Below are 14,293 nucleotides of genomic sequence, written 5' to 3'. Positions count from 1 at the left end.
CTTGTGCTTAGTTCAGAAATTTCAATTAGTACAGAACATGGCAGCCAGGCTGGTCTCAAAAAAACTAGAAGAGACCATATAACACTGATCCTAAGATCACTCCACTGGCTGCCCCGAGGCAAACGCTAGTCTTCCTAATTTGGAGTCATCTGCAAATTCGATAAGCATGTCTTTATTTATTTATATCCTGCCTTTCTCCCAATATAGGGACTCAAGGTGGCTAACAACATTTAATGCAGTACAAGTTAAAAACAATACAAAACATTAACATGTAGATGCAAAGTTTTAAAAACAAACCATTTTTAAAAGTTCAAAACATTACACATTAAAATTTAAGATGTATTAAAAACCCTTCAGTTATCACTGAGGATAAACTGAGTAGCCATTACTTGCTGACAGCCTCTTACCCAGCATCAAAGGTAGTCAGTCATCAGGGCCAGAAATGATATCTATCCCTCCAGTAGAGAAATGCCATGAACTGGACACTATAGAATTGCCACCTGTTGACTCTTCAAATATGGCTCTAGCTTCTCGGAAAAATTCACTTGCATTGCAATGTTTTCTGAAAGGTAATAAGCTCACACACCAAAGACACCTGCTGAATTAAGAGTAATTTATTGGTTTTTTCTGAACTTGACAAAGAGGGATTCCCAGAGATTGATATCACAAACACAGTCTTATGCACCATTTCACAACTAGTCCCTTGTTGGTTTTTATTAAGAACATAGTAATTTAAAAAATAGCTAAATATGTACATATTAATAAAACTTATATACATAAGATTGAGACACTTTTTACCTAAATATGGAATGATTTCCCTAATAAAACCTATAAAAAGACTTCTGAAGAAAAGTTTGAACAGTAGTCACAGTTAAGTAGACACAAATACATTTTTTTTAAAAGATTCATGAAAAGAATGTTGATTGTTGGTTAAGTGTTAATATGTATGCTTTATTTATAGATTTACTGGCAAGATTGAAAAGTTTGATTCATGAGAGAGCATCAGTCTCTAAGGAAGAGACGCATTTTTGAAGAACAAGTGCAAGCCACATTTGTCTGGTCATCATGAGAACACAGTCAACATTTCAATAAATCGACCGCATTAAGTTTCAAATTCCATGAGAGAGAGACTGAACTGCAACAGAAGTGGTTACTCAGACGAAGTTTTAAAAACGCAATAGGTTCTTGATATATCTATCAAGACAGTCTATTGGTGTGCTTATAATTATGTATGAAATTCTCATGAAGTTATTAATCCTTCATTAGAAGCATGGCTGTGATAGCTTTCATGCTGAGAATAGGATTCAGGCCTGGTTCTTCAAAAGATGACAAGAATACAAAGTTGGATTATTGAAATTGTATTTGCAGGGTTTTAAATAGCTCGAAAGGTCCGTGTACAGATTTACACTGACCTTTCTTACACCTATGACAAGTTCCTTTGGGTAGAAGAAACACAAAAAGAACCCAAAATATCATGGGTTGAAAATATTTATTTCAGTCCTAATGGATGGGACAGGTGTTTTTGGGGAGCAGGGGGATCCTTAAACACATGTAAATATTAATTAACCAGAAAACTATAAAGTGGAATAAAATATTTTCTTTAAAATTATTTTTTAGTTTTGGATCAAGGTGCACAGTTAGTGCTCTGTCATGCAAGTTTTGTTCCGTGTTCAATAAAATAGAGATGGGCCTTCTCCAGCACTAGTTCTCAATCTAGGGCAGAATGGAATTGTAAGACATCCAATAAAACAGAGGTCGGCAATGTGTGGCCCTCTTGAAATTATTGAGCTGCGATTCACATAATCTCTCACCACTGGCTATGCTGGCTAGGGCTGATGGTATACTGCAGTCTAATAACATCTGAAGCTCTACACATTTCCATGCCTGCAATAGAAATAGTACAGAGGATAGTCTTGAACCTGGCCAAAGAGCAATTTTTCCACCAGTTATATTGTCAGACAACCGCTGTGGTATGAATATGGTGTGTGAGAGTGTGTGAATCTGTATATTCTGGCACAAAACAGCCAAATTCCTTCCTTCCTTTATGACGTTTCATAGGGAAAAATATAAAGATGGAAAATAATGTACACCAAAGTGGATGTGTTCCTGGACCTTACATCTTTAACAGAAAATTTGGTACCAGAGGCAGAAATAAAATAGAAAAAAATGGGGATAAGTTCCTGAACCACAAGAAAGAAGAGCAGTTCAACATGTTTCACTAAACCTTTTCTCTAAAATTAACAATATGCTCATGTGAAATGAAATAACCAGGTCAGGTAAACCTTGCATAAATAAAAACATCTAAAACTTTTGAGAGACCACTTGAAAGCTTCTTCCAAAATGCATTCTGAGATGATTTTTTCCCCTTTCACCAGCCTCCACATTTCTTATGAATTCAATTTTGGTGGCCAAATGTACATATCTATGTTTTTTGCTTTTAACATACTGAGTATTGGTGATGAGGCAGACTTCTGCTTTCCCATTTTCTCTTTGTTTTTCTGTTCACACATCCTCAGTGCTTCTGGAGGCAATTGCTGTTTATCTTGCCTGTTCTAGGCAGGCCCACACAGCTACAGTAGGATTGGCTAGAATAGAATCCTATTCTTATCCCGCTCAAGCTTCATTGCTTACTGCAGACACACTGCTGCAACCTGACACTGAAAGTCTGTGTTCCTCTATCCTTCCTCCATCACCCTCCCAATGCTGATGCAGCTAAAAAACTCTCAGCTAGTCAGAGGCAAAGGAAGGGGTTGGTGGGCATAAAAAGACCTTGTAAAAGGGAGCTTTCTTGTCAGAGTGTTCAGTGAGGCATGCTTGTAACATGGGCAGGTCCTCTTTTCTCATACATACACCCTCAACTGAGGAGTTGGTTAAATAAAGTGGAACAAAATGCATAGGCTTTCACTCTCTATATACATACTGTGTCAGTACTTGCACACCGCTCACAGGATGAATGTATGAAGGCTCAAACTGCATCATTCTTTCTTATTAAAGGTTTATGAAGACTAATTCTACATATGTTTTCTCATGAACTTATTGTCTAGTAAGTGCAAAGGAGAAGATGCCTCTCTCACATACATATGAAAACTGTTTACTGCAGTCCTACTCTTATTTCAGCAATAACCAAGGTCAGGGAAAAGATGTGATGAATTTCAGCTCCTTCTGGTTGGGATGAGACGCTGGACAGACGCTCACATACAAGATACATGTTCATATACACTGTCTTATAAAATATTTCCTTTTCTCCATGGACTATCCAACAAACCCTTGATAAATTTGGCATGAGGGAAGAAGAGAGGCACAAGAATGTGTGAAAACAATCACCACACAAAGTGGGACTGTATATTCTCTATATCTCATGAAAATATTACCAAAAAGCTGTGTATCTAAAAGTGTCACAGAGACTACTGGCAGCAATAATTCTTGAAATATTTTTCCCTTTCGGAACAACAAGACTGCACAGCCAGACTTAAGTGGCCAGGGAGAGATGAGGAGTCTTCAAAACATCATCTGAGCACTCTCAAAAACAATTTGAATCACATTTATCGATACTAGTTCTGGACTAAACACAGACAATATATCTGCATCAATTAATGATGTTCTTATAGTCAAATACAACGATATTCTCTCTTATTCTTAAAAGTACACCTGAAAATTTACCATTTTAGCCAATGAGAAGACTATGTTCAGAAACAGAGAGGGAGTCTTCAGAACAGATGAAAATTAATGATGCATTAAACTACTTAGTAGATTTTTGATCCTGTGATTTCTACAAAAGAAACCAATTTAAAATGGGGCCCTTCAGCGCTCACTCCTGAAAAGAAGAGAGGCCTCTAGCTGTGTTTATTATTCCCCACTTAACTGAAAATGGAATAGCCAGCATGCATATATTTACGTGGGAAAATGCAATCATAAAGGCAAACTTTCTTCTATTATTGTGGTTACCAGACTAACTGCACTATAATCCTTGCTGCTCAACAAGCCTATTTTGATTAAAATAAAAGGAAACAAGTAATTTAGTGGCTTTGTTATCCCATATTACAAAAGCATGAAGAAAATGTAAGAGGCCATGACACAACAGAACACACATATTGAAGTAGTCTGGAAATATTGCTGGTATCCTGCTCCAACGTAGATGTCCAGAACTGTTAATGAAACACTGGTGCAGAATGTGTAGTTTCAAAAAGGTTACCTGAAAAAGAAGAGTTACAACTTAAAATTAGAATTGTTAGAAATATCAACATGATACAAATCTATTCAAAACTAACCTATAGATTTCAATATCATGGTATCATGAAGTGTATTATTTGCACTTATAATTTAATGGGTATATATGTTTTCATCATTGCTAGTAGTAATCATCCAAGATAGGATGCTATTGAAGGAATATGAAGGAAAGAAAAAATTATGGACTTTTAGAACAACAAAGAACACATGTAAAGATATATATTAAAAGAACCAAGGAAATCTTTCAAAATGTTCTAATACAGACAGAGAACAACAAAGCATCTACATTAATTTTAAGCCTACAATAAAAGGGTCTTGGGTCAAACACCAGAAATTAATTTCCAGATTTGTTTTAAAAACTTAACTGTATTTCATCTTACACCCCCCCCCCCCCCCGTAATGGTTGACAGTGGGAACAATGTTGTACAAATATATTATCATACCCACTAAAGTTTGTAAAACAATCATTAAAACTCCTAAAGCCACCAGTTAAAGCCCAGTCCAAAAAGGAAGTATTACACAGCATCTAGAAAATAAGCTTTGGAGGATAGCTGGTCAATGCAGCTACTTACTTGTAATGCAACAGCAGACATTATCTCTGTACATGCCTTTGTGTCCATACTTAGCACAGGGGTGGTACAAGTCAGAAGTGCAAACATTTGATTTTAAAGATCACAATGGAATGATAGGAAAATCAGTTTCTATGACATGTCATTTAACACTTATAGGGTCAAAATCAGTACTTGGAACCTTGCGTGGAAGATAATGAGAAACCAATGTAAATGCTGAATATGAGTATAACGTGGATTAAGAAGGAAATAATAGTTCTATAGCAGTTGAATCTTTGAATATTCATTAACGTCTTTACGGAGCACTTTAGGAGTTCTAATTTAAAAAAGCCTTAAAGGAGTAAGTCACATGCTGATCACATGGAAGTACTGCAGCGATCAGAAGTGGTCAAAGTTGCAGAATGTGTTTCCAAGCAATTTACATATTCTAGACCTGCAACGCTGAGAGAAAAGGACAGCCAGAAGGACCCCCCATCCCTGATAACAAAGGTGTACAAAATCTGGGCCTTTTTCAGATATAGAATATGGGTATAAGTAGGCAGAAATGCATAAAACTATGCATAACATGGAGAAATATTAGAAATGGGAGTCATCCAATGAAGCCAAATGGTGGGACACAGAAAAGAAAGTACTTCTTTATATGACATGCAGATTAGAGAATTCACTTCTACAAAATGGCCATCAACTTAGTGGATAGGTCTTTAATTTCCCTCATGCTAACACTGTCATCCCCAAATCTCTGGAACCACACTTTATTAATCTCATGAACGCATCAGACCCCTGTGGAATTGACAACTCAGGCTATTAATATAATTGTCTTTCAGGTGCCACAGGCATCTTTCTTGTTGCTCCTACCAGAAATGAACAGAACTACAAGTGCATGATAATGGCAACATGGATTTCAGCCAGGTCTAATAAATTCAGTAAAATGACAGTCATATGAATCTCTAGGAAGATGTCAATCAGTCCTATACACAGGTTTAATATGTCAGGCTGGCAAGAGTCCAGAAGACTAAATGGTCGACTCTCGACCATTTTGCCCGTCTCTGTACGCACTTCTTCCTCTAAGACGAGGCCTCAGCCCTGACTTACTCCCATCGTTAAGTTTCTCTGGTCCTGCTCTAGAGCAGCCGAACGTCTTTGGAGAAAGTCCAAAGAGTGGGCTGATTTTATCCATTTCAAATTTGTTCTTTCGTCCTTCTCACGCGCCCTCTCTATGGCAAAACAGAATTATTACAAATCACTGATCTCCGCCAATGAGAGGCACCCGCAGCGTTTGTTCTCCACCTTCAACTCTTTGCTTAAACCTCCCTCTCCTCCGGTCTCTTCATCATTCTCTCCTAATGACTTTGCTAATTATTTCATCTCTAAGATTACCACTATTCATTCTGAGATAGTCCCTCCCGATTCTTCTTCTGCTCTTAATCTTCTATTGCCCTCACCTAAAAAATTTTCTGTTTCCTCCTGCTTCTTTGGATGAACTATCTACACTTCTGAACTCTTGCAAACCTGCAACCTGTCCTCTTGATCCACTTCCTACTCGTCTTTTAATTTCTGTAGCTCCCTCTTTTCTGCCCTCGCTTCTCCATATCTTCAATCTCTCTCTCTCTACAGGCTCCTTCCCTTCGGACTTCAATCATGCTCTCATTTCCCCAATTCTGAAAAAACCTTTTCTTGACCTCTCCTCTTTGTCTAGCTATTGTCCGATTTCTCTTCTTCCCTTTCTTTCTAAGGTTTTGGAACGGGTTGTCTATTCGCGCTGTCTTGAGTTTCTTGAAGCCAATTCCATCCTCGATCCCTTTCAGTCTGGCTTCCGCCCAAGGCATTCCACAGAAACAGCTCTCATTAAGATCTCAAATGACCTTTTAGGTGCCAAGGCTAATGGCCTTTACTCTGTTCTCATCCTTCTTGATTTGTCTGCAGCCTTTGACACCGTTGATCACTGTCTCCTAGTTGACATACTCTCTGAACTTGGGTTCTCAGACTCTGTTCTAGACTGGTTTAGATCTTATTTGTCTGGCAGATCTTTTGCAGTGGTTGCAGGTGGACAGACTTCATCCTCTGTTCCCTTATCTGTGGGTGTTCCTTAGGGCTCTGTTCTGGGTCCCCTTCTGTTTTCTCTCTACACACTGTCCTTAGGTAAACTCATTAGTTCTTTTGGTTTTTCCTACCATCTGTACGCTGATGACACCCAGTTGTATCTTTTCACCCCGACCTTTCTCCAAGGCTTGAACAGCAAGTTTCATCATATCTCGCAGCTGTCTCGCAGTGGATGTGCCATCGGCGTTTGAAGCTCAACATGTCCAAGATGGAGCTTCTTGTCTTTCCTCCTAAATCCACCCTTCAACACTCCTTTTCTGTCTCTGTGGACAACATTTCTATTCAACCAGTCCAGCAAACCCACAGTCTTGGTTTTATCTTTGATTCTTCTCTGTTGTGTATCCCTCAGATCCAGACCACAGCCAAGGCTTGTAGATTCTTTTTATACAACATTGCCAAAATCCGACCATATCTCTCCGCCTCTACTGCCAAGATTCTGGTCCATGCCCTAGTGGTCTCACGACTCGATTACTGTAACATCCTCCTGGCTGGGCTTCCTATTTCTCACCTCCGTCCTTTAATTTCTGTCCAGCATTCAGCTGCACGCATTATCACATCCACCCACCGCTCTGACCACATCTCTCCTGTGTTGGCATCCCTTCACTGGCTCCCCCCCTCCCTTTTCGTATTCAGTATAAGCTCCTGCTGTCCACGTTTAAAGCCCTCCATGGGCTGGCCCCTCCTTACTTATCAGACCTTCTTTCTCCTCACCTTCCCACTTGAGCCCTCCGTTCTGGTAGTCAGGGTCGGCTGTCCCAGCCCAGGATTTCCTCTGCCCCATCTCGGATTTGCCCCTTTTCACTTGCTGCCCCTCACTCCTGGAACCTTCTTCCCCCGCGAGCAAGAGCCATCACTTCTTTAACCAGCTTCAAAACGGAGTTGAAGACCACCCTGTTCAGGGCAGCGTTCCCAGGCATTGCATAACGGTCACTTGCTATTTGATGTTCTTTTGTTGCCTGTTTTATTGAATCATTTCCTGTATTGCTATGTATTTTATATGTATTATCCTAATAGAGAGGCCCCTTCCCCACCACCACTCCCTTTGTGTCGTGTCTTTTTAGATTGTAAGCCTGAGGGCAGGGAACTGTCCAATTAAAAAGATTGTATGTACAGCGCTGTGTAAATTTACAGCGCTTTATAAATAAAGGTTAATAATAATAATAATAATAATAACAACAACAACAATACGAAAAAAGTAGAAACTGAGGGGAACTGCTCATTAAATAACACCAACAAAAGGGAATGCTGGAAATGAGAAAGGAAGGTTGCATCCAAAGGACATGCCCGTTACATATGCAATAGCAGCCAAACAACTAATTCATCTCTGTGAGGGATGCGGTGACTCAAGGGGTTAAGATCCTGACTCAGTTGATTGCAAGATTGGCAGGCTGGCAGTTCAAGGCCCGGATGCTGCATGATGGGGTGAGGTGCCATCACTTGCTTCTGCCAGCCTAGTAGTTCAAAGCATGTAAAATGCAAGTAGATAAATAGGTACCACTCTGGTGGGAAGGTAAACAGCGTTCTGTGCAGTCATGCTGGCCCCATGATCACAGAGTAGTCTCTGACAACGCTGGCACTTCGGCTTAGTATCTGAGAGGAGCCCCCTATGGTCAGACACGACTTGACAACCTTGTCAACGAGGAATACTTTTACCTTTACCATAAACAGCTGTAAGGTTGGTTGTCATTCTGCTTTCTTTGATAAAAGCAGTTTAGCCTAAGAGTTGGCAAAGGATATTTTCAACTAGTTTCAAGCAGCCAAGATAGGCATAGACATTGTTTACACAGAGCTGGTAGAATGTCTCAAAGTCCAACCACAATGAACAGCACCTATCTCACCTCTCTGTGAGATAGCCTGTAGTTAATTGTTGTAGAACACTTGCTTATACTGTTGCACTTGAATGAACACTCTATTGGGTTGCCATCTTTTACCAGATTTAGAACATGTGTGAAGCATAACACTGAGGTATTCTGAATCAATCCAAGGCATCTTGATGTCTTAAAGTACTTTCTGACAAATATAACCAGGAAGAAAAACCAGTCAGTCCCCTTTCACTCTGCTGCATCCCTCAAGATGTGAAAAAACAATTTCTGCTACAGAATTACTTCATACTTCCTAGTATTTAGAAAAAAATCACTTCTTCCTTTTGCTTGTGCACTACCTGATGAGTACACAGATGAAGAATCAATATGGAAGGACAAAATAAAGTCTCAGCAGCAGAGAAAGTTTAACCAATATGATCACTGCTTACAGCGTAATGCCAGAGCTATGATTCATCTTTCATAAGAGGGCAACAAGGTTTGTGTTTCTAAAGTACCAATATCCTTCCTGTATGAAGTGTTCATTTGGTACTCATGGAGCAAGGCTATCTCCTGGTCATCTCTCTGGTTTTATGCCACACTTTTATTTCTAAGATGCATGCATACACATCCTCAGCTGGTGAAAATTTCTGTTCTTCCTGTCTTGGATAAGAAAAAGAAAAGGGAGAAGACCAAGGCAGAAGAAGAAGAATTTTCTTCACTGGAACAAATGTTCTTCATGTGTCTGCTAACAACCCAAACCATTCCTCCACCCCTGCTGCAAAAGAGAGGAAATTAAATAAGATGGAACCACTCTTTATTCTCAGAGTGCACTGTGCCCATCCATTTTTCCTTAAGAGACAGAATACTGTAATTTCTTTTATCAATCACCTCAGGAAAGGAAAACAGGACCTTTAAAAAAATATGTCAATTAAGAATAAGAAGAGAAAAAGTGTGCAGTATAAGCCACCCCCCCCAAAAAAAAGGGGGGGGGGAGATACAGAGACTCCATGAAGTTATCCAAGGAAAGTCAGGTGAGCACCATCCATTCTGAGCTTCCAACAGGGAGCCAAAACCACATTGTTTATATTTATATATCTCTAAAAACAGAGTTAGCTTTTGGACAATCAAAACATGGCTTTGGTTTATTTTCAATGAATGCTTTTATCTAGTTTTATTTGTTGTGCGTTGCCTCCACGGCTCTGGTGGGATGAGAGGTGATGAACAAATAAATGAAATCTAGAAAAACAGTATTTGGCTTTATTGTACTAAAAGATATTCACTAACAGAAAATGTTTAGATGCAGTATTCACAAGCATTCAAATTTTATGTCTCAAATAGCACGGGGGCGGGTTAAGGGGACACTTCTGCAATACTGTTACTTCAGAAAAATCATCTTTGACGTTTCATTAAAAAAATAATTAATGATAAAGCTGTAAGACCAAGGTCATTTGAAATGTGGTGCTGAAGGAGATTTCTGTAGATATCCTTTACTGACAAAAGACAAATAAGTGGGTCCTAGAGCAAATCAAGCCTGAACTCTCCCTAGAAGCCAAGTTAACTAAGCTGAAACTATCATACTTTGGATATATCAAGAGAAGACGTGACTTACTAGAAATGACTTACTACTAGAGAAGACAATAATGCTTGGTAAAGTAGAAGGCAGTAGAAAACGAGACTGCATTACATATCGGATGCAACTGTTTTCACCACATTACTACATTAGAATTTAAAAAGCAGTTCTGATTTAATATAAAGTCGTCTGTTTACATAATCCCAAAATGATTGTCTCCTGCTAAATAAATGGTACCTATAATATATAAAAAATACTTTCAGCCACAAAGCATTAATTTTAGATCAGCACACATTTGTTCTGATACAGCTACCTTTCTCTAACTGTATCTTTCAAAGAACCTATAAAAGTTCTACATTAAACCATGTGACGGCCCTCTTATTCAAAAGCAATACACTAGATTCCATTTATACTCCTGTCAAAACAGAATCTATTTCTTCATGCACTGAACATCCTGAAAGAAGCAGACCAAAAATAACTAGCCTGGAAATAGGATTTCTTGACTAATGTAACTACCTTTGTATGTCACATTCATCATATCTGATAATATAAAAATTAGCAGTTGATATGAAACTACATTAGAAGAAGTGGACACCAGTAAAATGCTAATGTAACTACTAATTCTGTGAAAAGCTAGTGTGCTGTAGTGCTTTGAGCATTGGACTGGGACCGTGGTGATGGACCTATGGCACGCGTGCCCACTCTGGCACACAAAACCATTTTAGAGGGCACATGAAAAGACAGGAGGGCAGGGGAAGATTAGGGCAGGCACGTGCCTTTAGCTGCTTCTCCGGAGACAGCTAAAGGCCCGGGAGGGCAGGGAGAAGGAGAGGAACAGGCGCATGTCTGTTCCTCCTCTTTCTCCTGCCCTCCTGGGCCTTTAGCTCTTTCCAGGGAGGCAGCTAAAGGCCTGGGAGGACAGGGGGTGCGGGGAACGGGAGGAACAGGCACAGGGAAGTCCTGTGTGTGACGAAGAAGATCATTTGTGTATAGGATTACTAAAATTTGTCATCCTTTAAATTGGTGTATTTTATTACAGCGACACAAAGAACACAGTAAAAAGTCTCAGATTTTAGGCACTTGGAAAATACTATATTACAACAGAAAGGAAAACATGAAATGTTCTGCTATTTGATTTGCATACCATTGTTAACAAATTTACTCTGAAATGTATTATTTGCCATTATAACAACTGAAACAGTGGGTGAAATCATTAATTGTAACAATCTGAATTAATCTACAAATCATTAAAGTTACTATGGGTGCTTGTTATCCGCTGGGGTTTGGTTCCAGGACCTCCCATGGATAACAAAATCCGTGGATGCTCAAGCCCCATTAAATATAATGGCATTGCAAAAAGGTGTCACTTATATAAAATAGAAAATCAAGGTTTGCTATTTGGAATTTACATTTTTTTTTGCATATTTTTGATCTGTGGATGCTTGAATCCATGGATAAAAAATCCGTGGATAAGGAGGGCTGGCTGTATTTAAGGTATTACAGTTAAAATTTAGATGTGATCCGAAGTGCCTTTTTTGGAGGGAGGTCTTATGAAACTTAGTGTGGCTTATTTATGAATAATCATGCATGGGATGGAAGTGTTAGGCAAAAACAGGAAATGCCACAGAACAACAATTGCTGTTCACAGGAGATATTTAAAAGTGCTGGAAGATATCCTATCCCATAACAGCATGCATATAACATCTAACATTAATATGTGCCTGTTTCAATTTTCATTTTTAAAAAATGTTACAGCAATTGTTCTCTGATACTATCATAGTGTGTAACAGGAAAAGAATTGCTTTAGTGATCTGACTGTTCTCCATCTGGTTTAGCATTTTCTCCCCTGAGAGCAGCAGCCAGATGTCCTCAGAAAGCTCACAAAATACATGAAAAATGCTGTATTTCTTGTTTGTCTACATGATCCTGTATATAAGAAGTATGCTGCTTCTGGACATGTTGCTACTAAAAGTAGTGTCACAGGACATGCATATGTGAGAGCGCATATATGTAAAAACCAAAGGGTCAGGTTGTTTTTCACAACAAGGTAAAGATTTTCTTACAACTGGGTTCTTCACAAAGCTAAATCAAGGAATGTGTATATTCTCTTCTAAAAAGTTCATCTCCTGGACCATTCAAATTCTCTTTTAAGAAAAGATAGATCCTGCAAACTTACGGGGGGGGGGGGGGGGCGCTTATTATCCACTGGGGATTGGTTCCAGGACTCCCCGTGGATACCAAAATCCATGGAGGGTCAAGTTCCATTAAATACAATGGCATAGTAAAATAGTGCCCCTTATATAAAATGGCAAATTCAAGGTTTGCTTTCTGGAATGTATGTATTTAAAAAATATTTTCAATCCATGAATGCTTGAATCCACGGATGAAGAATCTGTGGATACATAGGACTACTGTATAAACTGTGCAAATGAAACTCAGTTCCATGTTTCATATTTATTTTGCTAATTATGGACAGAACAATGAATGATGTCCTGCGACATCATGTTTAAAAAAATAATTTAACTGCTTTCTGAGTTTTCTGATTTTACCAAGTATTGCCTACACAAATTTTACAGCTGGACACAAGGCCTAGAAAGATCAGGTTGCCTACTTGTAACTGTTTGGTTTTGGTTCTTCAAGTGGTCTCTGTGTATCACACAAATGGGTTTTCCTGCGCCTGTGCGGAGACATTCAGGACCTTCTAGAATCACTAGGGAAGACTTTTTGGTGACAGCTTTGCTCACTCTATATATACCCCTAGCATTCCTGCTCTTTTCCTTCAGTTCCTTTTTGTGCAATTCGCTAGCAGCATCTAAGGAATTGATCCACACAATAACTCTCATTCTTGGAGATAACAGTTTTACAAACAATGGATGTGACTCTTAACTACTCTTCTTATTGGATTTTGGCACCGGCATAGAATTTTTCCTGGTTTTGACTCTGCTTACTTCGACTACTCTCTGGTTTGCAATTTGGGCCTTGTTTGACATTAATGGTTTGACCCAGACTGTTTGACTAAGCTTCCATTGGCAAGTATGGCCTCTCAGTCCATGTCTTTCAAGTGCTTTGAGGAATGTGGGCAAAGATTCAAGACCAGGACAAGCGCTCGCTGTGCCTTGGTGAGCTGTACAATATGTAGACTTGCCCTCATTGCAGGGCCTTCATCCCCTCAGGCTTGGAAAGATTACCTTTCTAGACTACAGGTGTTCTTGTATGAAAAGGCTTTGAAGCTACATGTGCCTCCCACAGCGACTGTCTCTGTGCCCCTGCCGTCTATAGTCCTGAGGAGGCCTTCGACAATGGAATCAAGTAGCCATGATGACTCCACTTGCCCTGGCTCTTCAAATCTGAGCTATGAGGCCATTTTCAAACCCGTAGCCCATGAATCTGAGGACGTCCCCGCAAAAAAAGTGGAAGTCCTTGATGGCAGAAACCGACATTGCCTCCTGCTCAGCCTCAAGGAGTCAAGGAGGCTAAGAAGAAGAAACATAAACACAAAATACAGTCCACCCTTCCCTTATGCGGGGGATCCGTTACGCCCCCCCCCCCCCCCGTGTAAGGGAAAAAACTTGGATGCTCAAGCCCCATTCAAATGAATGGGGTTCATGCCTGCAGCGGCACGCATACCACAGGAGCATGTGCCATTGTTTCCTTCCGGTGTGTGGCCCCCTTCCTTCCATCAGCTGCATAAAACGCACCCACCTATAACGCGGGCACACTGTAATCTGTTTGCCATCCAGTCCAAACTGTATTTTTTTATAACCTCTGTCCAAATCACTCTCTAGAATTTCATGCTTCAGGGGGAAAAAAAGATCATATGCAATACCTCAGATAAGTGCTGTTGCTAAATCTCCTTGCATCTGAAAGATCTATGGATTAGACTTTGGAGACTGTGGGTGGGAAAGGAGATCTGGAGGTTTATCTCCTGAAAGGTGGTATAGACAAAAGGAGTTATAGTAAGAAGTATTGTGTAAAGCAGGGGTTCCCAAGCTTTTTGACTTGTAGAGCCCTAATTTCTATAGAAG

At 39.6% G+C, this 14,293-nt stretch overlaps 1 protein-coding gene across 4 annotated transcripts in view; it reads right to left on the bottom strand.

Annotated features, from left to right (window-relative positions):
- Positions 1-596: 596 nt before the first annotated feature.
- The window catches only part of LOC149312633 (BEN domain-containing protein 7-like), a 71,686-nt gene continuing 57,989 nt past the window's right edge, over positions 597-14,293 (bottom strand). For 2 of the 4 annotated variants that reach the window (XM_089525051.1, XM_089525052.1), the window contains exon 9: positions 597-4,192. In XM_089525051.1, coding sequence (XP_089381177.1) covers positions 4,149-4,192 — 44 coding nt within the window. In that variant the 3' untranslated portion in view covers positions 597-4,148. The remainder of the gene's footprint in view (positions 4,193-14,293) is intronic. The other 2 variants (XM_089525049.1, XM_089525050.1) reach the window with 1 other exon arrangement.

This window comes from Sceloporus occidentalis, unplaced genomic scaffold (assembly GCF_023333645.1).
Source record: "Sceloporus occidentalis isolate IW3139 unplaced genomic scaffold, rSceOcc1.0.p SCAF_5, whole genome shotgun sequence".
NCBI classification, from domain to species: domain Eukaryota; kingdom Metazoa; phylum Chordata; class Lepidosauria; order Squamata; family Phrynosomatidae; genus Sceloporus; species Sceloporus occidentalis.
The sequence above is the reverse complement of the archived record's forward strand: the minus strand, read 5'-3'. Positions and strand labels throughout refer to the sequence as shown.